Here is a 27,516-nt window from a genome sequence, read left to right on the forward strand (position 1 = left end):
GTAACACTATGTCGATCAACAAACAGTTCCTAGCATGCCATTGGTGAAAGACGTTTTCACGATGTGGCATCCCACCCTCCCTCTTTGACCACTGCTGCTTGTCTGAAACCACAACGCCATGGTCATTGTCCAAATGAAATACACTGGCTCACCTCAGGCCAGACCACATTTCACACCAGCAGAGCTGAAAACACTCTGGACCTCTCTATGGGTAATGGCTTGTATCAACAACAGTCTAGTTTGTTACAGCGAAACACTGACCTCTGAGCTCCCTCAGACACCTTAGTCAGACACACGCAGTGCTTCATTTAATAACAGCCTTCTTCAGATTTTAGAGTCTCACGAGGCTGATTGTGCATTGCTGACCGACATCTGAAGTGTTAAAGATGCTTCAGGGAAACTACGGTATAAATGTTCTTCTAAATAAAATGAATAAATATATTGGCTGCCTATTTTTAATAATTTAAAAAGAAAGCAAAGGAAAGGAAAGGAAAAAAAAAAAGCAGATATAACGGACAGCCATAACAAAACACTAATAAACAAAGTTTTCTTGTATGAAAACAGCATTTCAAAAGTATTACTGCCATCTATTGGTGAACACAGCAATAGCGACATTTTACAGATTTGAATGACAAATCAGGCCTTCTACAAACCCCATCCTCTCATTTTCAAAACATGCATCCATTTACTTCGTATCAGAGCATATAGTTTTAGGATTTTACAAGCTTTCACAATAATTAAATGTCATTTTTTTTGGTAAGCCAATACCATCGTAATGAAACATGAGCAGACCAAATGAATTCATTTTGATTTGGAATTATCATCAGTTTTGTTTCAGTTGAAGTTCAGTTGTGTCTTTGTCTAAACTGACTTTGATTTATTTATTTTATTTTTCAGTTAAAGGAAGAGCACGTGCAGATTTGGGTATGTCATGAATATTTTCAAACTGTTAATCTGTGCAACCAAAGAAGGTTTTTTTGTTTCACTGTTACTTTGTTGGAAGGTTTGGTGACGCTGCAAGACATGTAACATGCTTTGTCCTTAACCCACAAGCTGCAACTCCAGTGGTCAGAGTTTGGTTAAAGCATGTACTTTCACTGAAAAACATTATAACTAAGAGCAGCAAAGAGGTTCTTTAGATTATCAAAAAATTCTTTAAACTAAAAAAAAACAGTAGGGGCTATTCACTGAAAGGAACCAAAACTGATTCTTCTACGGCATCGATGTGAACCACCTTTTGGAACCTTTATTTTGTAACATGCCCAAAAAATCACCAAGAGCACAAAATGACAGAGAGAGAGAGAGAGAGAGAGAGAGAGAGCAATAGAGTAATAATAAATGTCAATATCACAGATTTTTAATAACTTCACCACTGGGTGGCAGCAATATCACATAAACCCTTTCTGCCGGTCTGAATTAAACTAAAAAAGTTCGAAACAGAAACATAAACAGAATAGTATCCATAACTTCAAACCAGCACATTCACGTTTTACTAAAAATTGTCATTAAAATTAACTTAATTTTTATAAAGGCTAATGAACGCGTAACGTTAATTGCGTTTGTAATAGGTTTTAATGGAATAAAACGGGTCTGTCAGAAGCTCGAGTGGTGTTGTACAATGCGACTGTAAGCTCTTAATTGCATAAATCGCTGGCCAGGGGAGGGTACAGATGTGCATCTGTGTTTTGGATCAGTGCCGGGGATCTGACAGTGAGATCTGGCAGTAATGAAGGCCTGAAGCATCTGGCCAGCTGTGAATGGCCGAATGGTTCAGATGTGAGGTGTGTCCTCTCCCGCGGGACCTGTGAGACAGGCGCCGGATTGGATGAGCTGCCGGAGGAGGGCCGGGCTTAAGGAAGGCCTGACCTGAGCCGGAGGAGAGCCGAAGAACGAGACAAAGGAGGAGGGCGATTGCCCTCGTTCCCACCACACCCTGCCAGACCGAGTCCACACAAACACACTTTACTGGGCGTTTTTACGGCGTCTCAGAGTCTCACTTTCACGAAACGATGTGCAGAGTTACCTTAGTTAAATAAAAAGTTATATATTTGCATTTGATATTAACCTATTTACTGAGAGATACATCAAGACTGAAGGCAGTGAGTGGTATAAAACCCATCTTAAACTAGTTTTAAGGTTTTGTATTGCCGGCCAGGCTGCCTGGGAGACCATATTAAACCAGTTTAGGATGGTTTAAGCTTTCTGGCAGCGATTTCACCAGAATTTTGTGCTATAAACAAATAATATCTTGTAATTATAACTGACTTTAAAGAAGCTCACTGGAAGATGTTAGACACTTCGCTTTTTCACTCACTATTCCAGTATTTCCGCTCTTAAACGCCAACATCCACCAATCCGTCTGAAGTGTGAGGGGAATTCTGAGCTTTAATATCTGAGCTCTCTGACACCGACAAGCAAGTATCATAGAGCCACCTTTGAGAGGCACGACAAAATATGATATATTCTTAAAACTAAAATCACACAACAAAGACACTTTTGCTAAAATCACAATGATAGACTCTAGGTAAAAGGTGTGGTTTAATTATATTAAAAACACATGTCCAATCAAAGTAGGAGGTGAAGTATAAAATTATAAAATAGTTCACAGGCTCTTAAAATGGTTGGTCTATAAAAAAAGAGAAAACGATCTGCAGGCATAGATGATACTATATTCAGACATGTGTAAGATTCATCCTTCATAAACGCTTACTGATGTTATTATAAAACACAAAGTAATGCCAGTCTCGTTCATGTGACTACATTGATACAGTAATTATATTGTAATCATAGTACGCTGCAGTTCTTTGTGAGGGGCAGAGTAAAATTAAAAATGGACAATGTAAGTGGACATTGCAATCTCATCCCCTTTCCTCTTAAACGTTTACTTTTCAGAGACACCCGCATGTCATTAACTTAGATAAATAAACAGATATTTAATAAGCTGCCTATTGAAATTGGTGGCTTTCATCCGGCTTTGTTTTGTCATGCATTCAGATTGATTTGTTTATGCTTAATTCCCCAATAGCTTTCATAATAAATTTAAAAAGTCAAACGTTATGACTTGTGTCAAAATAGAAATGAAATCACGAAGACATTATTCCCAGAGTCAGCTAAACAGCTCTTGTCACCTAACTAACATCAAAACCTACATTAAAACACGGGTTAAAGATTTCTTACAGTGCATAAAATGGACACTCAAATGAGTTTGTGGTTCTGCATCTGGTCATGTACACAATTTGTGTGAATACTTCAAACGAATCTCTTTACATTTCACATTTCATTGGATTATGAATTTAAATCCAGAAGACAACGATGCCTATATGTGCACTTTGGAGATAATAATGCTGGTTGTGAAATATCTGTCATGCGCAGTAGCTGTATGTTCATGATAAATTTGCATTTCTAGACAACAAATGTTCCACTAAATTACAGTAACATTTTCCAGTCAGAGGTCACCCCCAGAACAAATGCACATCCTCCATCCTGGTTTAGTCAGTCCTGGAGACGCCCAGGTGCGCAATGACTGTGGAGCGTTGAGCCAGGACATTATCCCTGGGTGGGATACTGGATGAAGAAAAAATAGAGGAGAAGAATGACTAAGTAACATCTTCTTGCACCTGGACGCCTATGACCTCCTGTCTCCATTCTTAGTCTTGAGAACAACTAGGACCACCATAACGGGGATTAGGCATATGGGGGTCATCACAAGGGCAAGGATGATGCTGGGAGGGGGGTCTCGCAGTGCCTCTGTGGGGCAATCGTGAAAATAGGTGGAGTGGATGTTCACAAACATCTGTTCAACCAACTGATTCGGCCAGGGAAGCAGCAGACATTCGGCAACAGTCTCAGTACACACAGTGAAGTTGTTGTATGCACTGACAGAGAGACAGACGGAGAAAGAGAGTCACCAACTGCTATCAAACGCATCAAGAATTATATGACATTTGATAATGAATCCATAGCATGTACCTTTTTACTTTTTCCAGTGAACACCAGTCAGTACTGTTCATGGAGTCCATAGCAGCAACAAAATTATACTGACACAACTGCACCAGCAGTCCGTAGCATTCTTGACTTATCAAGGAATAGTTCATACAAAATGAACAGTATGTGTCACAGATGCTCTTGTTACCACAGCCTAAGATGTAAACAAAATAAAAACAAATAATGAATCATCATGTCCCGCATAATGCAGTTTTCTGTCACAGACAAGCTGTATATCTACAGTAATGATCTTAGTTCATTAACGTAAACTTTCTTACGATAGCAAATGTACGTACCAAATGTTCCTCCATCTCCATAGCCGATACCTAAAAAAATATAAGTACTGTAAATAAATACAAACACAAACATATACATGTACGCAATATGTAAATATAATTAGGCAAAATGCGCACGTGATGTGTCCAAACTGTTGAAATGAAATGAAACCCCCTGCCTCTGGTCATTAAAAACAATACCAAACATAACTAGCTTCAGTAAAAAAAAAAAAAAACAGACAAAAAACTACGACTTATAGCATTTATCTTGTTAAAGCGTTTGTAACCACATTTGTCATCTGCATCCTTCAAAGCATTTCTCATGCACTGCATACACTGTCTGATTCAGTTTAAATTAAAGCTGAAGTTTTCTATCGACACACACACACGCACACTTACCACAGATAACAGACAGAAAGACGCCTAAAAAGCCGAACGATACCCTCATATCAGAACAAACGAGCGCTGGCGAGCTGCTCTCAACCCGCCGCTGAAAGTGTCTGAACTTTTCCACCGAAGAACGCGAGGCATAACAGGAAACGCGACGGGTGGAAGCGTGATGCGCCGTCACCACATACAATCACGGTTACCAGATGTTCAGAAAGCTGCTGATCGAGAACGCTTTAATTTTCCCACGTAATAACGCTCCACCTCTGGCTGCCTTTCTCTCTCTCTCGCTCACTCACTCTCACTCTTTTCCAGTCAGGCTTCAACTGAATAAAAAAAACCCTGTACAGTTTAGTGACTGAACAAACACTTGTTTAAAACGTGTATTGAGCGGTATAACGGCAGTTTTCGAAAACTTTTTTTTTTTTTTTTTTTTTCAAATGTTTGCATTTTCAGACCCTCAAGGGGTGCACGTAAGCCCTCTTTACAGGTTGTGTAAGCAGTAATGTCGTGTACATGCATATTACATATTCAGTCTATGTGCACGAGTGCTTGAAAACCATAATACAGCATTGTTAGTTATTTTTCATGGATATGGTTCTGTACGCAAAACTTTTCAAAAAAACAAAGGAAAAACATATCTGTTTTTAGTACATTGTTGTCACGTGAAGATTCCCTTAGTAGTGGTGATGTGGTGAGTAGTAGTGGAATTGTCAGATATTTTTTTTCCAGACAAGTCAACCCAAGCGTCACAAAATTCACTTTGGTGCTTTTGTATAAATGGAACAGTTTCTGTGTGAGAACCAGTTCTCGGTTCTAGTCCTGACTCTTGAAATGGTAAAGCACTGTTGTGTTTAAAGATTGCTGTTTCCCTGAGGCGCGGATCTTTTCTGGGCTGAGCACACCCAGTCCAGATGCACATCTGCAAACGGGTCTTCCCCTTTAGAAAACACTCCATTTCTCTCAGGTTGATTCCTTGTCGGCTCAGTGGTTCTGATTTATTTGAGTTTTTCGCATCTGTTTCCAAACAGGAAACATAAGTGAACATTTAGGGGCAGAGCAGGGCGGCTTGATGGAACGGACACTTTTAAGAATAACTGGGTCATATTAAACAGATTGAGTTCGGGAAACGATATAATCAGAGTTTGCCATCTGTGCTTGAAGGGCTGCACTTTTGGTTTGAGCCCAGCTGTGATTGAAACAAACTCTCAGCTCACCACTCACTTCAAAGGAGGAGAAAGAAGCGAATCCAGGGCCGAGGGAGGGCTGGAACAGTTTATGTAACACTTTCGGGCTTGTGGATCCCATGTTGACCATGTGAGACGGACCAACCACTACCAATAGTTTAGTTCTGCAAAAAAGCATTTAGTCTGGTATTCGTGTTTAAAAAGGTTTTGATTTTACTTTTTTCAAATAGAAATATTTTTGCGTTAATCGCAATATGAAAAGACAGATGAGTTTCAGAACTCAAAACATCCTGTAAGCCTAATAGACCTCAGTCAGGTTAAGGGGCTTTCGCTCCAACACAACACACTGGAGGAACCTTTCCATAGTTCCTAGAACTATTGGCGGAAGTTCCCGCTTTTTGGTGTGTGTGTGTTTTGGAACTAGGAACGTATTTAGTTCTAGGAACTCTGTTTGGGGGAGCTAAATTAGCTCTTACTTCAGAGTAGGGTCTAAAACGGTTCCATAGGAACTATCAGTGATGCAGTGTATGCTGATTCACCAAACGCATTCCACACACACACACACACACACACACACACACACACACACACACACACACACACACACACACACACACACACACACACACACACACACATATATATATATATATATATATATATATATATATATATATATATATATATATATACATGTTTAAAGTTACATTATCTTCATATATAAGATTAAAGTTTTATAATAAAAAAGTCTTGTGTGGAGAAAAAATGGCTTTATTTGACAGCATGCTATATGAGTTATTCAAGTTTCAATATATATCTGAACAATGCAGACTTTGTTTCTGTTTTTGCTTCCTAACAACAGGCCAGCGTAAATCTCCCTAGTGCCCATGTGTTTATTAAAATCTCAAACTGAAAGAGTTAGTTTATTCTTTGTTCCAGAGACTCTCGTATGCATAGAAAAAGGGGATTGAAAGTGTCAACAAAATCTCTCACCACAATGTAGAATTGCACCACAATATTCTTTTCACAAGTTTTTATCAACTTTGTAGCAGTAACCTTTCAAAGCACTGACTGTCTTCTATTCATTGTTGCTCAGTACGCACTCAATTGAATCCATACACTGAAAACCACCTCACAGTAGGGTTTATTTGGACATGCAACTCAGAAAAACAAAGAAATTAGCGGACATGTCTGTTATATTTACACAGCTGTATCGCTCACCTGCTCTGGTGTATGCAGTGGTTTGTACTTCTGTCGGCACGGTTAATGTAGTTCGTCTCTAGAGCACGGAGAAAAAAATAAATGATAATGAAATACAGAGAATAATTTTACAAAAATAACTTTTTAGAGCAAATTTCATTTTAAAGCAATAATTCACCCAAAAATTTGAATTCTGTCATTAATTACTCAAGCCGCAAGACCTTTGTTCATCTTTAGAACGCAATTTAAGATATTTTGGATGAAATCCTGCAGCTTTCTGTCCCTCCGTAGACAGCAAGGGAACTACCACAATCAGAAGACTACTCATGTGTGTGGTGCTGCTGACTTACAACCCAGCTTGGTCTCATAAAAATGTGTAATATGCAAAATAAAAACAAAAACTCATGGTATTGATACGCAAATATATATATGTATACACACATATATCACTTGTTTGGTGTGCATATAATATGCAATTTTCATGTGCACATGATCTGCCTCACAACCATAAACCTGTCCATTGCATAGCATAAACACAAGTTTTTCCGTATCTTTAACACAAGTGTTTGTTTTTATTTAACATACTATTTATACGCACAATTATGAGATTGAGTAGTGGAATCACTAAATAAAGTTGCCATTTTTGTTTTCTTTGCGCACTGAAAATAGGACTATTTTACAATGTGCTTACTACCTTTCTGGTCCTTAAACGTGCCATATGCAGGGTCAGAGGGCTCTCGGATTTGATCAAAAGTGTCTTAATTTGTGTTCTGAAGATAAACAAAGGTCTTAAAGGTTTGCAATGGCATGAGGGTGAGTAACCGATGACAGAATTTTAATTTCTGGGAGAACCAACCCTTTAACACAACTCACCACGGTTTCTTTCTGTTCGTTTGGTACCAGGGTCAGCGTAGTTGAGACCATTAGACACAGGGAGACTAAAAAAAAACCAACCAAAAAAAAAACTTATTTGAATTACACTTGTATACAGAAACACACTTATTTGTCTTTGTAAGACAGCATATTCCAGCAGTCTGGGGAATATTGACAGGCATGGAAAAAGATGCAGGAAGGGAGTAGATGAAGAGAGAGGCATGGAACATCCTCCCTTTGTCCTGACCAGTTCATGACAGTTATTTCCTCAAAAGCTGTCTAATTTATCTATATCTACCATATACTAAATTAAGGAATAATCTGAAAGAAGTCAGCAGTGCAATTTACTTGACATTCCATTATGTTACAATATATTACAATCAAACCAGAATATTCTCAATTATCAGTTAGACACATTTTATATCCATAAAATTCGCATATAACATTTGTACAATATTGAAAATAGTTAACACAGTAAGTTTTTGTTCAATATTGGTAAAATAACAAGAATTTTCTGCTGGAGATCGCCTCTGATTTTAAGTTTCAAGCACACTAAACCAAGCTTTTATTCTGAAGGTTCAGATACTCACCCCAAAACAGAAGAGTCCCTGCTGGTTTCGAAGTAGATATGTGCGCCATTATGTTTTAATGCAGTGGTAGTTCTATCTGCCTGTCCACCTCAGCTTCCAAATATCACATGTATGAACTCTTCAACAGGAAGACTCTATTAAAACAACAGGATGTGCTCATTTCCTTAAAGGGGTGGTGGATTCACAAATGGAGAGACATTGCAGAAGGGGCGGGCAGTCTATTATATCCCAATGTTGCCATCATCTGTCTCTCTGAATTTCAACAACATTATCTTCACTGTCACTTTTTCTCTTGCTATCTCTCTCTCTCGTTCTATTTAATCCATTTGTCTGTCTCTGTCATGTTTGCCATCACTATTTGTTGTATCAAATCGGTCATATTTGCTTTTTATTGCTTTTGTGTTTTAATAATTTCAAATTGTTAATAATAACTCTTTTTTTTTATGTCAGCCAAACATTTCTGGCTTTTTGTTTTTAAATGAACCAGAGTTTGCTTATAGTTTGACTCATTTGTTTATCATGTAGAGTATATATAGGCTACACAATGCGATGTACTGGTATTTACTGTGAAAACAATGCGGAAATGGAGAATTCTGCTATTCAGGATGCTTTCCACGGATGTTTACACATATTTCACTTTTCACTTCATATTTATTATCAACTGTGTACAATCCTAATATAAAGTGCATTCAAAGTCCCAAACCTGCATGGGCAACCAAATACATGTATAATACAGAATAATTACATTGTAACTAAGGCACTTCTTTAAAATAATAGATCAGAACTGGCTTCTGTGGTAGGTCTCACAGTGTTTATTATTATAGAGTTGAGTAAGCAGCCTCATTCCAAACAGACTGTTTCTTTTAATGTTTCTGGCAGGGATTCTCGTCAAGCCGTGCAGGGGGTCTTACCCCAGGTGCTTTGGAGAGCGAACTGTGCTGCGGAGAAGGAGGGGAGAGATAAAGCCTGATGACAAATCCACCCCCTGAGCATTGGCCCAGAGGAGCGTCTACCCTCGCCATTGACGTACACAGAGCTACACCACTGCCATTGACGCATGTACACTATGACCACCACTGGCGTGCGCTCAGTTCAGCTCAGGAGTGATGCAAGAGGAGAAAGTATCATTCCCTTAGAGTTTCTGTCCACACACTCTCTCACAGCCACAGATGTGTAAGTCAACGTCATCTGGCGATTCCCCCTCTCTCACTCAGCTGGACTTGGTCTGGTGCCTGGTGAAGTTCTGAGGACCCAAATTACTTCCACATTTGATTCACATTAGTAAGGAGAGGCTTGTTTTCCACCCTTAATTGGTTTGCTCTGTTTATGAAGCAGATTAAGTTAGAGGGACAGAAAATGCGGGGTTTATTTAGCAGTTTGGGACACTTCGATTTCAGAGAATTGGAGTTCATATGGCATAGTGAGGACAAAAATGCTTTTTTAACAGTATATTACAATTTCTAAACATATGAAAAGGTGTTTATAATTAAGATCACACAGGGATGAAACTGTCACGCTGATGTTAGGATTCACTGAAATACAGTTTAGTCCAAAACCTTTTTTTTCATGGGAACACACATGCAAAATGTCTACCTACCTTCTGAGCAAATGAGTCTCCCTCTGTAAAAACTTGTGAAAAAATTTGTCTCTCTGTTTATTGTTATTTTCTTCTGATAAAAGCTTTAAGTGAGAACTTCTTTACTAGAATCTTCAGAAACCTTCCACCATACAAATGGCTCTTTATAGTTGTACACACGTTCTTTAATTATTTATTTAAAAAACAAAAAAATAACTTTCACTGATGCCATAATATAATAAAGTATGTACAAAAACGATGTAATATATGATATTCGTTAACGATTTTCGTTTAGTTAATTATCGATCTCAAACAGAAAGCTTGTATACACATTTGCATTTACACCCTTTACATTTAGCACATGTTTTTAGCCAAACGTACTTCCTGAAGAGGAGCCTCTGTTTCTAGAGCTGTCTCTTTAAAGTCTCTGTATCTGGAGTTGTTCAACAGCATGTCAAATGTCACAGTCTCTACTATATTTCATTTCATCCTCTGAACTCCGGGCCTCAGAGCAAAGAGCCCATCCCTCAGTACCCCACACACCGGCCGATACTAATCTTCATTTGACATGCCAAAACCAACATCCAGGGTTTACACTGCACATAATTAAAAACTTTCCACAGATAAGACCTCCCTCTTATGTCTATCTTTCTGCCTGTGTTTGCTTCTGTTGTGAAGTCCAAGATAAACACCGGACTGGCCTAAGAAAACCCTGTTAGGATGGGCCCATTACTGGGATAAGGCTGGGAGGAAAAATTGCGTTACTACTCCATCTGATACATACTGAAGAGTAGAGCAACACCACCTCAGTTCTACAAACAGAAGAAGCTAAAACACCTGCACATGTCCAATCTTTAACCAAGCCTGCATAAGCTCAAAACAACACACACGGTGTCAGAATGAGACAGAAAATCTGATTACATTCAGAAACAGTAAACAAAACTTCAGTATCTGACAGAATAGTTTTTCCTTGTTAGTTAAAGGGATTGTGACGTGATTTACTCACCCTCGTGTTGCTCCAAACCTGCGTTACTTTCTTTTGTGGATCACTTTTGTGGTTTCAACTGACTTTCACTGAATGGACAAAAACGCATTTCTCAAATAGCTTATTTTACGTTCCACTGCATAAAATAAAGTCATATAGGTTTGGGCTGACGTGAAAGTAAACGATGAGTCAGTTTTCATTTTTGGTGAACTGGTCTACATCTGCAGTGACTTTCAGTTCTTACACAACAAAAACCTTTATTCTTTCACTTGGAGCTTAACGCTATTAACACAATTCCACGGAATACCTCTTTATAGTAACGTCAAAAATAAAATGAAAATCCTAGCTTGTAAAACAGCAAAAAAAAAAAAATCTCCATTTACTTTCACTGCACACTTTTTCAGACAATCTGAAACTGAACAGGGTCTGACATCGTCCTTCTGCCTAATATCTCATTCTGTGTTTAACTAAAGTGAGAAAGCCAAACAAGTTCAGAGCAACTCGAGTAAGACTTTGGGTGATCTGTCTCTTTAAGACTGCGTTACAAATGGCTACATGTCGCCCCCTAGTGGATTCATAAATATCAAAACATCTGTCGAAATCAAGCTTTAGGAGATGCATTATTAAATTACGTAACACAATATGTAAAACTTATTATTATTGTATTATCTATACCATGCATACGCTATTATTTAAAAAAAATAACAGTCGCAGCAGCAGCCATTGGCGCTCACAGATTAGTAATAGCCAATAACTGATATTATCAGTGCCAGAAAGCGGTGAACGTAAAAAGCATTTACTGCTATTCATGCTCTTAAACGGCTTGGCGATCTCTCTCTCTCTCTCGAGCGCGTTCTCGTCGGTCACGTGTGACTTACTGAGAAGGGCAGTGCCTTCTGTCACGCTGCCCTCGCTCGCTCTCTGGAGGAAAACAGCACATGCTAAGCGCTGCGGATCTCAAGGGAGCCGTCCAAAAACAACAAGCATTGGATCCTCAAGCCAAGCCCCTTTGCGCGGAACCTTCTGTCTCTGCATACATTAACAGCCACGTGTACATATTACGTATATGATTAGTTATCTTGCTATAAAGTAACTACTTCAGAGGTTTATGTGTCACTTGTTTTATATGTCACCAGCACGTTATTTGTTATATATTTCAACTGTGTATTAATTTGTTTTGCATGTGTATATTTATTTATAATTAACATAAGGCACAATACTACGGAATTTTCAATAACAACAACAATAATAACAATAATGTAAAAAATATATATATATACATATATATAAATATAATAATAATAATAGACGGATAATCGTTTTAAATCGATTAATCACGTTTTAAATGACTCGTACTAAACGTCAGAGCTCGTGCACATGTTTGCGTGCAGGCTATTAATTATTCAGAAAATGAGTTGCGTTATTATTTTCCTCCTCGGCGCACTCGTAGCCTGTGGTCCAGCCAAAGAGAGCTGGAGTATGTTCATAATAAAGACGTCACCCTGTGCTTTGACCGTGCCAACCAAGTGCGCAGCTCTTAACTGTACAACTACAATCTCGACATGCTTACGGACGACCGAGGAATCCTCGCATCCCTCAACACAAGCGCTCTGGCAACGACATCTGCAGCGGCTCGCTAGCCAGGACACCGTTTTTCGCTACAGGACGTTTTTGGGCACGCGGACTTCTTTTTCTGCGTACTTGAAGCCGAAGCCGATTCGCGAGAGGGTTTAAAGGAAGGAGCAGGGACTCTTAAGGTATTTCAAACTGCGACGGCGATTCTCCGTATCGATCCCCCAGCGCGCGCGAGGAAGCTAGAGCATGTGCGCGAGACATGTTTAATAAATCGCCTCGGCGTGTATCGCTTGCTCCGTAGTGTCTATTGCGCGTATTTTTTTTTAACGTGTGGCGTTGTCGGAGCTTAGCGTCCTTCGTTAACGCTTTCGGTCTTGGCCCGCGCAGCCTCGCGTTATTCGTTCTAAAACAACATTTTATATTTCGTTTCGGTTCCTCGAAAGTTCGAGAAAGCAGTATTGGAGGGTTAAGAAATGGTGAAAAGTGTACTACGCACTTATCCGCACCGTGGTGATATGGGCTTGTGAGAGACACGCCCACTTCCACTGAGAGGAGCCAGCGCGTGTTTTTCCCCGCACAGTGTCACTTGGATGCGATTTCCATAGCCTGTTTTGTTCCTGGCCAATCAACGCGTTTCTTCGTGTCATTGTCCGTTAAATGACTTTTTTGGGGGGTAACCTGAAGTTGTATTCTGAATTGGAGACCTTTAAATGGTGTGTGATGCGGAATGTTAGTTGTGTTTCGTGAACTGCAGGGGGCAGTGAGTGAGTCCTATATGGAGTCACTACTGATGATAAAGTTTGAGTCATGCAATTTATAGGTCTCTCTTGTGTGTGTGTGTGTGTGTGTGTGTGTGTGTGTGTGTGTGTGTGTGTGTGTGTGTGTGTGTGTGTGTGTGTGTGTGTGTGTGTGTGTGTGTGTGTGTGTGTGTGTGTCTGTGTGTGTGTGTGTGTGTGTGTGAAAGAGAGTGAGTCACATCTGACGGGAACCCTTATGGAAGGTACTGTTTATTACATACCAGAGAATGTTTACCGAGAAGATGAAACTATGGATTCATGAGAATAATTATCAGTACAGATGATTTTATTCACCATAGTATATTTACAGTGTTGAGAAGGTTACTTTGAAGATGTAATAGATTACAGATTGTAAGTTACCCTATTTACAATTCAATAAATAGTGTAACTGTTTTAATTACTTTATTAAAGCAACTGTGATTACATTGAATTACTTTTCAAAATTTCTAACAGATGTTCACAAATCTTTTTCAAAAATTTAAAGCATGCATGGGTAACCTTACAGTTGTATTCATCGCTGATTACTGTCAGACTTTCAAAATCACTCGAATTAAGATTAATCATTTCATTTGAAAGCACAGCCACCACAAAATCAGACATTTAGTGCCTCTTTTTATTCTGAGTTAATTCTGATGTCAAATACACATTTAAAAGCAATGGGTCACCCAAAACTTCACACAAATTAAGATATCTTTATGGAATCTGAGAGCTTTCTGATAAGAATTATTTTTGTGCGCAAAGAAGATAATAAATATGTTATTATTGTTCTCTTTGTGCACAAAAAAGTACTCTTGTAACTTCATAAATCCCTGATATCACGTCACATTGATCATTCTACCAGTGTCCTTGCTATGTTTCAGTGCATTGATCATGGTAATATACTTGCTGTCTATGAAGGGTCAGAGAGCATTACATATGTGTGTGTAAAAATATTCAAATATAACCCCCTTTGCAATCATTAACATTTTCAGAAGGAACCATGATATAATCATTTTTCTCAGTAAATGTAACAGATTACTGTTAAATTTATTATGTAATTAATTAATTTAATTCAATTACATGTAACTAGTTACTTCCCAACACTGTGTAATTATATATGATAATTATTATGTTTAATATATATTATATATCTCACACACGCACACAAACATACATAAAACGTTTTAAAATTTTTATGAACAGTCTGAAATATTAATTTGATAAAACCCTTAAACATATATTGTTTGTTCCAGTGTTGTCTGAAAGTCATCCCGTTTATTGAAGCATCGGTCGTGTGCTCTTGTAGCCAGGTGAGGCTGATGATGGAGGAGGTGTCAGGTCCACGGTCCTGCACTGCAAAGCCCCCCCGCAGTCTGCTGGAATGGAAGAAGAGAGTCAAGTCTGAGTACATGAGGTTAAGACAGCTGAAACGCTTCCGCAAAGCTGAGGAGGTCAAGGTACTTTTCTTTTCTTTATATGTCATTCATTCTACTAGTTAGGAGTCATTAAGGGTTTTTATAGCAATTCTCTTTTTTTCATCAAGGATGCATTGATCAAAGGTGGAAGTAAATACATTATTAATGTTACAAAAGATTTCAATTTTCGGTTTTAAATAAATGCTGTTCTTTGAACTTTTGGTAACACTTTATTTTTATGGTTACACCTATTAGTTGCTTATTAGCATTCATATTACTAGAAATCATCACCATTTATTAGTGCTAATCAAGCACTTATTCTACATCCCTAATACCCAGTACCTAAACTTAACAACTACCTTACTGTCTATTAATAAGCAGCAAATTAAGAATTTATTGAGGTAAAAGTCGTGGGTAATAGTTAAGAAGTGGTGCCTATTCTAAAGTATTACCAATCTTTCTATTAATTAAGGAATGATAAAGATGTACTGTAGCCGAATCAAAAGGTGGATTTCTGTGCTTCATTTCAGTGCCTTGCCTGGACAACAAACCCAACAAATCTTTGTAGTATCGCGAGTGTGCATGTTGTTTTCACATCCCGACTTAAAAAATCTACTTGGGACATCAGAGAATCCAAGTAGCACACTTGCTCTGACGGCAGCACATAGCCTTCCTTTAACTAGCTAAGCTAAACATGCTTTAATTGAGCTACACTTCCCTTGTCTACATTTTTAAACTTGTCGTCCAACAAAAGAGATCATTATTTTTACTCCACACTACCAGTCAAATGCTTGCTTTTGAGATCTGATGTAGCTTTTTTTAAAAGAACGAGGCAGAAAGTGTGTTCCATAGGCTATCTTCACTATCTTCTGAACAATTTCTTTTAGAACCTTTCATTATTCTGTCAATTTTTATTTCCTAGATTTGTCATTATAACTATACAAATGTAACTTTCACTTCATATAATTCAGTCTCTGCGGTGTGTTTTTCACAGGCTCTTTTCCAGTCTAATCGCCGCAAGATTGAAGCAAGAACCGATCTGCTGAATGAGGAATGGTCCAAGCTCAGAATCCAGTCCATTCCCCTTTCCACAACCAGTGGCTCTCTGCCCGGCAAAAAGGCAAGAATGACACATCTGGAGTCCTTGACCACCACGCACCAGAATAGGGCGTCTTGCATCTGCTCCGTGACACTAGATCACTTTACTATGAATTGCTCCTGCTAATTCAGCACAAGACTGTCCCCCCTAGCTGATTTATGAGCTGAATCAAAACATAGTCCGCTTTGCCCTGCCGTTTCCAAACATAATTTATTCTAACATAATGCCAGTAATGGCTCAAGATCAGGTGCCACAGTTTGCCTTCTATTTCCTGCAGAACCTACTTTATCATATCCTTCCTGACAAGCGTTTAGATCAATCTAATGATGTTATTAATGGACTGGCTGTGGCACAGTTAACCTCTGATTAATTAGTCAGGTCAGATATTACCAGCAGGCCGGTAAAATGCTGCAGCATTTTGTTTCTCTTTTCGTACAATTGCTCTGTTGCCAAAAATGTATTTGTATGTTTGCCAAGCCAGAGCTCAATATCTGAAACTCCTGTGATATCCACAATAAAAGCAGCCAGCGGGCACAGCAGAGCTTAGCTCTCTGTGGAATATAGAGAGACTGCTCAACATACCAGAACAGCTGGATCTTGCTTGCAATAGCACTGGAAAACAATACCATACTTCTTTAGATAACACCAAAGCAAATATTTTATTTATCTTGATCTTATGATATTTCTATTCTTGATATTTTTGGAATTCAATTATTTTATTTTATACCCTCATGTTGTTCCAGTATGACTTTTTGATCACGCTATTTTAAAGATCTGCATCATTATGGTCATGCAGAAGATGTGCTGAACAATGATTCAATAATAGGCATGCTAATAGGAAACTAGTTAATCGTCAGAATTGGTCACTAGTGTTATCGACTTTATTTTCCTATGAAACGAAAGGAGGCATACTGAATATTGTTAGTTTTATTACGGTGCATTAAGCATGAATGAAGCTTTTAAGATTCAAAAAGGACACAAAAGCATTAAAAACATATATGGTCTGTACAGAGAGTGCACTACGTTCCTTATGAAGCCATACAAGCTTTGAGCGACTGACAGACACGATCATATAAATAAAGTAGTTTGCATTCCGAGGGAAGTTTTGGTGACTAATTCGTAAATCTTTTTAATTAGTCATTTGATCCAGTTCATAGAACGATCATTCTCTGAATGATCTGGCCACAAATCCACCTCATCTGCTTCTCAGTTTCAGCTTGACTCAAACGATTTACAGCTATCGTATGGCTTTAAGAAATTCAGACTTGGAACACAGTCCATACAATGTTCATGATACGTTTACGTCTTTTTTGAAATTTGAAAGCCTCAGTTAATATTTATTTGTGAAAAAATTATTGTAAAAATGTCTTTTTTTCTCAGAAGAAAGAACGTACAGGTTTAAAACAATTTAAGTAATGACAGTATTTTATTTTGGGTCAACGTTTCGTTTAATAATGCAATAGATCTAAATTCAGTAATCTGTCAGTAAAATATAGCCAGTGTAAAATATATTGACTAATTAACATAGGCAGGACTAAAGCAATTTAACGGTCCTCTAATAGTTTTGAGTGACACTTTGACTTGTCTTCTGTTTTCCTGTCTTCCCTTTTTTGTCCAATCACAGTTGTGCATGGTAGAGTCTGGCTTTCCGTCTTTTCCGAACCAGGCAGTTGCCATGCGTCCCTTGACAACTGTTGCTGGGATACCATTCATGTACTCCTGGTCCCCTTTGCAGCAGAACTTCATGGTACTGGATGTGGACAATAAACGCACACACATTAACACACATAAAAAGCACTCAATCATGATCACCATTTGAAGCCTGTGTCTGCAGACAAAAAAAGAGAGAGAGAGAGAGAGAGAGATGAAAATAGAAGAAAAGCATCATTTATGACACTGGTCATTTTGAAAGTAGGTCACCCTGCAGCAGCGCATTCACATGTTCTGACAGCTCGAAGCATGTGTTTTTGAAATCCTCTCTCAGGTAGAGGAGGATGTGCGTCTTTAAACGCCTACACTCACTTAGAGGCACAAATATAGGAATACACAAAAACAGCCACCCACAACACACATTCACAATATCGTGCATTTATCTCTCATTAGAAGAACCTCACTGATGCATGAATGTCTATGGAACATGTCTTTATATAAGTCAATAAAATCACAAAAACGCCTTTCCTCCCTCTCTTTGTTACTGAGGTGGAAGATGAGACATTTCTGCATAATATCCCCTACATGGGAGACGAGGTGTTGGAACAGGATGAAGCTTTCCTGGAAGAGCTTATTGACAATTATGACGGGGTGCATGGAGACAGAGGTGAGCATAACAATATGTATTTATACACATTATGAGAGGCATCGCTAGACCTGAGCTGAATCTATTCTAGAAAACCTTGAATGTTTTAAAGGATTTTTTTTGTCATTTTTTAGGGAGAATTACAAAAAAAAAATCAATAATGTGAAATGTTATTACTTAAAATAAATGTTTTTTAATATATTTTAAAATGCATTATTTCATATTTTAAGTTACATTGCCCCGCAAAAGTTTAGAAAAGTGGGGTTTGTATAATATTTTTAATTTTTTGTATTTTGCACTAAAAAGGGTACAACATAAACTACGAAAACATATTTTATTACATAAACAATTTATACATAGAAAATGCTTATATTTTCGATTCATCAAAATATCCAGTATTAGCAGCCTTTACATCTCTGCATAATATGGACATCCGATCTGTCAGTTTCTGCAAACATTGACTTGGACACTTCTTATGGACATCACGGTCCAGTTCCTCCCATAGTAGCTTAACTTTGACATGTACAGTATATACTGCTATTATTATGTAATCAAAATGAAAATTACTATTGCTGCTCTTCAATGATAATGTCAAGTTACTTTAATGCACAGTATTTGCACCAAAAAATAGAGCAGTAGTGTACATGATAATCAATATATTACTCATAACTTGTTTGTGAATCTTAGGCAGGCAGTAAGTATGATAGTATCTTGTACCAACAGAAGGAGGCTTCATAAATGATGAGATCTTTAAAGAGCTGGTGGAGGCACTGAGCCAATACTCAGACCCAGAGGAAGAGGAGGAGGAAGAGCCCTCAGAGGGAACAGAGAATAAGGAGGAGGAGGAGAAAACGGTGCAGAAAACTACAGCTGAAGGAATAGAAGAGTCAAAAATGGGCTTGTTCAAGAGGAAGAGGAGGAGCACTGCTGAAGGTGAGTTGGTTTTAAAGAAAATTATGGAATAATTATAATAATTATTTAATGTAAAAATAAAAAAATAAAAATAAATGATAAATAAAAATATGTATAGTAAATGTAAAAGGTATAATAATGTTAAAATAATATACAAAAATGTTTAATACATTTTAAAAACTATTTTTTATTAGTTTGAATGAAATTATTTACATTTAATTTTAATTATTTTAAAGAAAACACAGGTTTACTGACCAAAAATGTATCAATGCCTTTGTTTTATATATATATATATATATATATATATATATATATATATATATATATATATATATATATATATATATTAAAAAAATCATAAGACCTATAAATGAATCAGTAATTTTGATGATATGTTGGGTCAAATTGCCATAGATTTTGGCTTTTAATAGACAATTGATGGTGCAGCACCGTAGAGCTTTCAGCTTCCTGATGATTTGAATTTCAGTGGTTTAACAACAAACAGAGCTCACATGCATTGCCCATCAGATCAGGCTCTGTCTCTATGTGTGCAATTGTTTGCTCTGAGTGTTGCCTTTATTCCCAGTGAGGGCTGGACAAACCTGTTTGTTCATTCAGTTTGTTTTAGGACAGTGTCCGGTTACGGTACACCCTGACCCTTACACATGCACACACACATAAGCCCATGCACTACTCTACTTTTGCTTTAGAAGTCAAATTCAGGACAATGCTGATTTTAGTCTCGCTTTTTCCTCACTAGGAAGAGAGCTCTCCACCAATAAGAAGATTCCTCACGACAAGATTTTCACAGCTATTGCGTCAATGTTTCCTTACAAAGGCACCATGGAGGAGCTGAAGGACAAGTAGGCCACCCTGTTAATTTTTTTAACCTTCATTTTTAGAAATGAATAAGATCAGGACACAAGGCAGTCCAGGTTCAAATCGGCCCGCCAAATTGTGTATGCTGTCAAACCTTATTCTAAATACTCCTATGACTTCCATTGTTTGGACAAACAGGTTCGTTTGTTTTAGTGTTTAGTCCAGTTAATTAATTTACGGGACGCTGTCCCAAACTAAAGCTTTTATTCACCAAGAGTCTGCATCCATGATGGCAAACCTAACATTCGTGCGCGTTCTTCACATGATTAGGAAGGTGTATGTCACGCCACCTTCAAGCTGTGGTAAATGAAGGTTCATGGGAAGCTCCTCGAGTTCTGCTGTCAGCTGTCTGTGCAGCCCCCGCAGCAGCAGTGGAAACAAAAACCCATCACAGTTTGCCTTATCATCCAACTGTTTACCGTTTCATGTCATTATTGTTCATTCCACCAGCTGTGCTCATTTTATTTCTTTCCGCTGGCTGGGGGAAATCTGCGGGTGAGAGTTGTATTTAATGGCCTGTTATGTGTGTCAAACAAATCCATTACTTTAAAGGGATAGTTCATGCAAAACAGAACATTCTGTCATCATTGTATTCACTCAAAACTTGTGTAACTTTGTTTCTTTCTTTCTTTCATTCATTTTTTTTTTTTGATTAAAGATCGCACAGAAATAATACATAAATACACTCAGCACAACAGCCCATTTTGACTAGGGCAGTTAATGAGGATGAGTAAATAATAGCACAATTGTACACTTTTCTTTAAAGTCTGGGATCACATTTTTTTTGGTTTTCCTTTTTACATTAAATTGATGAACAGTGACAGTATACACTTTCTTTGGATAGAAAAATGCATCATGGTTTCTGCAAAAATGTAAAGGAGCACAACTGACCGCTTTTGAGCAGATCATATTAGAATGATTTCATTGTGCGTCATGTGACAATAAAGACTGGAGCGGGGTTGCCAGGTTTTAAGAACAAAACATTCTATTTGCCACTCAAAACTAGCCCATTAAAACATTGCTTTTAGAGGGGGAAAATACAAGCTTTTTCAAGCAATGGCAGCAGTAGCCCAATTCTGTGGGAAAACAGCAGACTTGGCAACACTGGACTGGAATCCTAAAAAGTTAGCCTTGCATCACAGGAATAAGTTACGTAAATTAAAAATATTCTAAAAGAGAAAATTATTATACTGTTATTACAAATGTGCATAATATTTAACAGTATATATTATAATATTTGAATACATAATATACACGATAATATTTTGGCCAAATAAATGCAGCTTTGTCGAGCTGTTTCAGTTTAGTGTATTTTTCTCTCTCTTGCAGGTATAAGGATCTCCTGGAGCCATCCAGCCCTGTGAAGCTGCCTCCTCTCTGCACGCCCAACATGGACGGCCCCTTTGCCAAATCTGTTCAGAGAGAGCAAAGTCTGCACTCTTTTCACACACTTTTCTGTCGTCGCTGCTTTAAATACGACTGCTTCTTGCACCGTAAGAAATTATAATGTCCTTCTCTAGTCTACTTTCTGTGTTTGTCTGATACGATCCGCTCACAAGTGGTTAGCTGAGTATTGTACTAAATGTAGTGTAATTGTAATTATGTTAGAGTTAACAGTGACCACTTGTGATTAAATCATCCAAAATGGATGTAAATAAGCACTTCTTTGTGTTCAGCATTCCATGCATCTCCTAATGTGTATAAGAGGAAGAATAAAGAAATCCGAATGGAGACAGAGCCCTGTGGACTGGACTGCTTTCTGCTGCAGGTACAGCTTTCTGAATGCAAAACAGTTTCATACGTTTTTCTACTTAGATGCGAATTTTACAATTTAATGAACTTGGATTATTTTATATTAATTTTATATTTTAATTGTATATTCATCTTTGGTCACAGAAAGGGGCAAAAGAGTTCGCTGATCAAAACATGCAGAGGTCTCAAAGGCCCCGTCGCCGACGGCGACAGCCACGCCCCTCAAGTTCCTGTGGCCCCACCCCCTCAGGCTCTGGCGAGGAGGGAAAAGAAGGAGACAGCGACCATGAGACCACCAGCTCCTCAGGTACAGTGGATAAAGAGTTAATAGTTTATCCAGACCAAAATAACACAGATGAAACACACAGCTAAACCTTCCCTTGCCAAAAATAACTCTTGTCCCATGATGAGTTGTTTGTCGAAATTGCAACAGAGAGATCGGTGGAAGTAGGAACATTAGTAGTGGTGTTTACTAAAGTAATAATTATTATTTTCGCTTGTCGGGTGATAAAACAGGAAAACAGTTGTACAGGCTTTTATTTAAAGGAGGGATTCTAGAGAGAGTATAATAGAGATTTTGGCCTAAAGTCATCACATTCAAGCAACAACTAAAACATGTTTGTAAGCAAATAGAATAAAGCTCATGAACAATGTATCAGTAGTATCATTAGAGATACACCATCTGATAATCCACTTACACAGTATTACGGCCTTTTTAGTTAAATTATTATTCTCATAATTACATTTAGATTACCTTTGTCATCATCTTATGCTAAGGTAAAGTTTTTAAAAACACAAATAATTCAATAACATTATAATCTTTAGCAAATCCCAAGATTAATATCTATTTGCATACTGTACGTTATAATTTTGTGATGCCTAAATTCACATTTAGCATTTAAAAATGACTAATTTTAGTTTTTATTTTATTCATGTAATGGGAAATATGTATTTTCAGCAGCCATTGCTACAGAAATCATTTATTTTCCTATTAGCATTAACATTGCACAAAAATTACATTTTATTTACATTTTATTCTAGGATTTTCAGATGAATAAAAAGTAAAAGTAGTAGTAATCTTTCACAACAGTAACATTTACTGTCACTTTGGATCAATTTAACAGTCATTTCTTAAATATCTTACTGACCCCAAACTTTGGCCCCAAAAATTGCATAAAATTTTAATTTAAAAAGTTAATATCAAATATCAGCTGCTGCCATTCAGTTCTGAGTTACTTTAGCAAAGAGTGTTTTGATGAAAACCTGACATTATACATTTATGTGTCAGAGGGCAACTCTCGGTGTCCCAGTCCCGCCAAACTGAGACCAGGAGAGGAAGGAACAGAGGAGTCTGATTCGCCACCTCAGTGGAGCGGAGGAGAGGAGTCTCTGTTCAGAGTCCTGCACGGCACATATTACAACAACTTCTGCTCTATTGCTCGACTCATTGGTACCAAGACATGTAGAGAGGTACGCCCAAATCATAATAAACAGGGAGTTTTATATGTGTCTTTTGCTAGTTTGGCAATGTTTTGTCTGGTAACTCATTGGTAAAGGAGTTCATTAATGCAGATTGCGAATTAAGTGAATTAAAATGTATTAAACGCGCGTCAAGTTCTACAGTGTTTGCTAAAAAGCAAAGACGACAAAAATGTGTGCGTTTAAATGTATGACTGTGTGTGCCTGTGTGTTTTTCCCAGAAAGACTGTGGTTTGGCTAACTGGAAATGCGATTACCTCAAATCATGTGTTTTTCTTTCATTTAGGAAATGGTCCAAATCTTTTTCTAGAAGAGTGTTGTTTTGGTTGTGTGTGTGCGCGTGTTAGTGTGTGTGAGAGCTCATATGGCAAAGATCAACATGATAATGAGCGGTTAGGTCTCAGACGGCTTTCAAAGTTCTGACTAACGCCCATTAAGTGTTCACTGGTTTGTGATGCAGTGTGTGTGTGTGTGTAACATGTTGCAATGCTCCGTTTCATGTGATTTTTGTGTGACTTTCTGTCAGGTTTACGAGTTTGCAGTGAAAGAGGTGCTGATTCACCGTGTCCCGCTGGAGGATGGTGGGATCTCACCTCAGAAGAAAAAACGAAAGCACAGGCAAGATGTTAACACACTCTTACCTGGCTGTCAGATGCATGCTGTTCTTACACAGGCAGCAAAACACTAACATTAGAGCTCAACCTTGTTTCTGTTTGTTTGATAGATTATGGGCAAAGATACAGCTTAAGAAAGGTAAGACTCTCAACTTCAATAGCAGATCGAGATGAGGTTTCAGTGGTTTGGCAAGTTCGGGAATGGACAAACAGAAGGAAATCCATGGAGGTGTCTATAGCTAGGGAGATTATTCTGGCTGGCGAATAGTACCCATAATAGTCAGTTTGATAGTTTGTTCATGTGCCAGTGCTTTTAAAAACTGTTTATTAACGTTCAAGTGCAGAAGCAAAGACTCAGTAAACAAACATGGGAAAATAACAAGACAATAATATTTTAAGGTTAAGTATTTTCAGTATTTTAAAATAAATAATATGCAGTCAGAATATTGGCTAAAATGCAAAAGGCATATCTATCGTTGGCATTGTAATTATAGTCAGTGTAAAAATGTTTTTATTTCCATTAAATATGATTATTAAATATTAAAATTGCAGTAACACTTTACAATAACGTCAATTTTTAACAGTTAGACTCTATATGTTTGTTAATAACGCTAATCAAACCTTGTAGTAAAATGTTAGCAAAACTGCTTTTCGTGAGTGCAGTTTCTGAAAAGTAATTATAAAAATATAAATAATACATAATAAACACACATTTTTGGATCGAATTGTTCTTATTTGCCTTTCTATTCGTCTAACAGACAACTCATCCAATCAAGTGTACAACTATCAGCCGTGTGACCACCCTGAGCACCCATGTGATAGCTCCTGCTCGTGTGTGATGACACAAAACTTTTGTGAGAAATTCTGCCAGTGTGATCGGGAGTGTAAGTTCAACACAAATGAACATAAACACACACACGCACATGCAAACTCATGAAATATGAAGTATACAGTATTTGCACAAGTTTTTTTCCCTTTCTCTCTCACTTTATCCAAGCTTACACTCTAAAAGCTCATTGTACTGTGTAGATATATAATATCTGTAGAATTACGTTTCTGTCCAATGCTCAATTATTTCTCTTGGTTTTACGTCTATACACCACTAGAGGGCACCAACAAAACAAGCTCATACCATTAGTGGCGCAGTGAAGAAATGAAGCACCTTAACTGTAACAAATTAGTGTACTTCAATCAAAAAGCACGATTTTGGACGTCCATTTATTTTAGGTATAATGACACCTCAGACACTTTAACCGAGTCCTGCTCTGGGGATTTGTTCTAGGTCAGAACCGGTTTCCTGGCTGTCGATGTAAAACTCAGTGTAACACCAAACAGTGTCCGTGTTACCTGGCTGTGCGGGAGTGTGACCCTGACCTCTGCATGACCTGTGGGGCCGCAGACCACTGGGACAGCAAACAGGTCTCCTGTAAGAACTGCAGCATTCAGAGAGGACTCAAGAAGGTATGAAGTACATTCCAGTGACACTGTAAATGACCTATCTGTCATTTTATCAGTCAAGGGAAATAACTGATACAGAAGATGCTTTAGTAAATGTTGTTTAACCTGTTTGCCAGCACCTGCTCCTGGCCCCATCTGATGTTGCGGGGTGGGGTACATTCATCAAAGAGCCAGTCCAGAAGAACGAGTTCATCTCTGAGTACTGTGGAGAGGTGTGTGTACATCACACACGCGCCTGATGATGAGAACTAGCTTTTGTGATTTTTATGAAAGTTACATTATTATTAGTGCTCTGATTAATGCATCGTGTTTGTGTGTGTGTGTGTAGCTTATTTCCCAGGATGAAGCAGACAGGAGAGGAAGAATCTATGACAAGTACATGTCCAGTTTTCTGTTCAACTTGAACAATGGTATCAGCTTCACTCATTCTGTTCTATTCTAGTTGTCTTTTAGATGAAAATGTGGTGTTTTTAAAATAGTGTTTTCTTATCATTCCAGACTTTGTAGTGGATGCCACTCGAAAAGGGAATAAAATACGATTCGCCAACCACTCCGTCAACCCCAATTGTTACGCGAAAGGTACTTTATTTTATCACGTAAATATCGGAGCACTTTGTGTTAAAGCTGTTAAGCACATTGGTGTGGTGTTGGTTGTTATTACAGTCGTCATGGTTAATGGAGATCATCGCATTGGAATCTTTGCCAAGCGAGCTATACAGCGAGGAGAAGAGCTCTTTTTTGACTACAGGTATGATTTGTTTGCTTCAGCAATACTGTTGCATCACAAATACACTGCAGTTTCTTGTCATTTTGTTGTGTCGTTTTATTTTTCCCGCTTCTTAGATACAGTCAAGCAGATGCATTGAAGTATGTGGGTATTGAGAGGGAAATCGACATCGTGTAGACATGCTTTCCTCGAGTGTGTCCTCGCTTACCTGGTACCTGGTAACATTTTTGCCTACCCACAACGCTTTGCACTTCACCGACATCACAGGTTGATTTGAAGATGCAGTCATATGGTGATGTCACTACCTTAACCTGTGGTTTAATTGACTTGTCTGAACAAGCGTTTTTGTTTACTTCTTCGAGATAATGCTTGTAAAGACCTAAAGAAACCAAAAGGCATCCTCAGATTTATAAATCCACTCCTCCATATTTGCACTATATGGCCAATAACACAGGATATTGATAGATGGCACCATTTTCTCTTTCGCAGAAGGAAAAATTACAGTTTGAACAACTGTCATGAAGTTTTTCTTTTTTTTTTTAATCTCATCTCTCCATTCATAAGGCTCTGTAAACAGCTTCTGAAATAGCTATAACCTCTGTATACTTAATATATACTGTAACTGCAAACCGAATGCATCAAACTTAGCCGTTATTGTTGTTTCTGGTCAAAATATTATGTTTTGCAAAATAAGCAATATTTCATAGTTACATTTGCACTTATAGTCAGTCAGGTCAGTATCTTCTCTCTTTAGAGCAAATTTCAGTAAACTTGTCTGCAACCTGGTATCATTTGATGTTAGCCTGTTACTGTTATGTGCATACCTCTTCTATCTATCTATCTATCTATCTATCTATCTATCTATCTATCTATCTATCTATCTATCTATCTATCTCTCAGCTGTAAGCTGCTTGCTGTATTGCACAAAGCTGGCTCATGTTGTCAGAGATTAGCATTCTTGCTAACATAGCACTAAGGCAGTTAATCTTCATCGCTGCTTAAACTGTATGAGGTCAAATATTGTTAATGTTCTGTAGAAATAAACAAAACAAGTAACCATATAAACCGACAGACTGAATGTGAACTGTGAGCTAAAGAGTGACATTGTTTAGCAGGCTTCTTTTTTTTTTTTTTTGGAGTGAACAAAAGAGTGTACAAAATAGGCCTAACAAGAGTTAGGGTTTGGGTTTCACTGTCATATGTTACATTTTATGTAAAATAAAGAACTAAACCAAATGATCATATTTGTTTAACATGCCCTAGAATTGTAACTGCATTTCACACGTCCACTCAATACAAATATACGCAATTATTTTGCAAAGTCGAGAACATGAATCCTAGTGTCTTGTAAAATGCTGTAACTACATTTTGCTTTACGCTGATCCCAAAACACTGAGCTTTCTGAAAAAGTCAGGTGTAACTGATATTCCAGATGCGTTTAAAAGCAGGTATATCTGTTGGACACACTTAACTGTAT

The 27,516-nt window shown here is 37.8% G+C and overlaps 2 protein-coding genes across 6 annotated transcripts; one reads left to right on the plus strand and one right to left on the minus strand.

The window, feature by feature from the left end:
* Positions 1-2,519: 2,519 nt before the first annotated feature.
* ramp2 (receptor (G protein-coupled) activity modifying protein 2) lies at positions 2,520-8,811 on the minus strand. 3 transcript variants are annotated; one of them, XM_043235867.1, is made up of 6 exons: positions 8,497-8,811; positions 7,910-7,971; positions 7,055-7,112; positions 4,281-4,310; positions 3,970-4,138; positions 2,520-3,875 (listed from the first exon to the last, which is right to left on the minus strand). In XM_043235867.1, the coding sequence occupies exons 1-6, from the start codon at positions 8,543-8,545 to the stop codon at positions 3,626-3,628; spliced, it is 618 nt and encodes a 205-aa protein (XP_043091802.1). In that variant the 5' UTR covers positions 8,546-8,811; the 3' UTR covers positions 2,520-3,625. The 3 variants fall into 3 exon arrangements, with proteins under 3 accessions (XP_043091802.1, XP_043091801.1, XP_043091803.1); XM_043235866.1 differs by having other exon boundaries at positions 7,907-7,971; positions 8,497-8,792; XM_043235868.1 differs by lacking the exons at positions 7,055-7,112; positions 7,910-7,971; positions 8,497-8,811 and adding an exon at positions 4,659-4,977.
* A 3,586-nt stretch (positions 8,812-12,397) lies between these two features.
* Positions 12,398-27,100, plus strand: ezh1 (enhancer of zeste 1 polycomb repressive complex 2 subunit). 3 transcript variants are annotated; one of them, XM_043235863.1, is made up of 20 exons: positions 12,398-12,814; positions 14,662-14,865; positions 15,818-15,943; positions 17,547-17,669; positions 18,122-18,239; positions 18,942-19,151; positions 19,891-19,993; positions 21,339-21,502; positions 21,686-21,777; positions 21,906-22,068; positions 23,050-23,231; positions 23,767-23,858; positions 23,965-23,993; positions 24,613-24,738; positions 25,137-25,315; positions 25,429-25,524; positions 25,641-25,722; positions 25,811-25,891; positions 25,976-26,060; positions 26,156-27,100. In XM_043235863.1, the coding sequence occupies exons 2-20, from the start codon at positions 14,728-14,730 to the stop codon at positions 26,214-26,216; spliced, it is 2,250 nt and encodes a 749-aa protein (XP_043091798.1). In that variant the 5' UTR covers positions 12,398-12,814; positions 14,662-14,727; the 3' UTR covers positions 26,217-27,100. The 3 variants fall into 3 exon arrangements, with proteins under 3 accessions (XP_043091798.1, XP_043091797.1, XP_043091800.1); XM_043235862.1 differs by having other exon boundaries at positions 12,400-12,814; positions 14,715-14,865; XM_043235865.1 differs by lacking the exons at positions 12,398-12,814; positions 14,662-14,865; positions 15,818-15,943; positions 17,547-17,669 and adding an exon at positions 17,679-17,833.
* Positions 27,101-27,516: the final 416 nt, after the last annotated feature.

Source organism: Puntigrus tetrazona, chromosome 3 (assembly GCF_018831695.1).
Source record: "Puntigrus tetrazona isolate hp1 chromosome 3, ASM1883169v1, whole genome shotgun sequence".
Taxonomy (NCBI): Eukaryota; Metazoa; Chordata; class Actinopteri; order Cypriniformes; family Cyprinidae; genus Puntigrus; species Puntigrus tetrazona.

Excerpts from the sequence above, each read along its gene's own strand:
- ezh1 (XM_043235863.1), top strand. The coding sequence starts at position 14,728 with ATGATGGAGGAGGTGTCAGGTCCACGGTCCTGCACTGCAAAGCCCCCC. Across the intron at positions 17,670-18,121 it reads CTTTGCAGCAGAACTTCATG|GTGGAAGATGAGACATTTCT; the intron begins GTACTGGATGTG and ends TTTGTTACTGAG. Across the intron at positions 26,061-26,155 it reads GAGCTCTTTTTTGACTACAG|ATACAGTCAAGCAGATGCAT; the intron begins GTATGATTTGTT and ends CCCGCTTCTTAG.
- ramp2 (XM_043235866.1), bottom strand. The coding sequence starts at position 8,545 with ATGGCGCACATATCTACTTCGAAACCAGCAGGGACTCTTCTGTTTTGG. Across the intron at positions 4,311-7,054 it reads CACTGCATACACCAGAGCAG|GTATCGGCTATGGAGATGGA; the intron begins GTGAGCGATACA and ends ATATTTTTTTAG. Across the intron at positions 3,876-3,969 it reads TCACTGGAAAAAGTAAAAAG|TGCATACAACAACTTCACTG; the intron begins GTACATGCTATG and ends TCTCTCTGTCAG.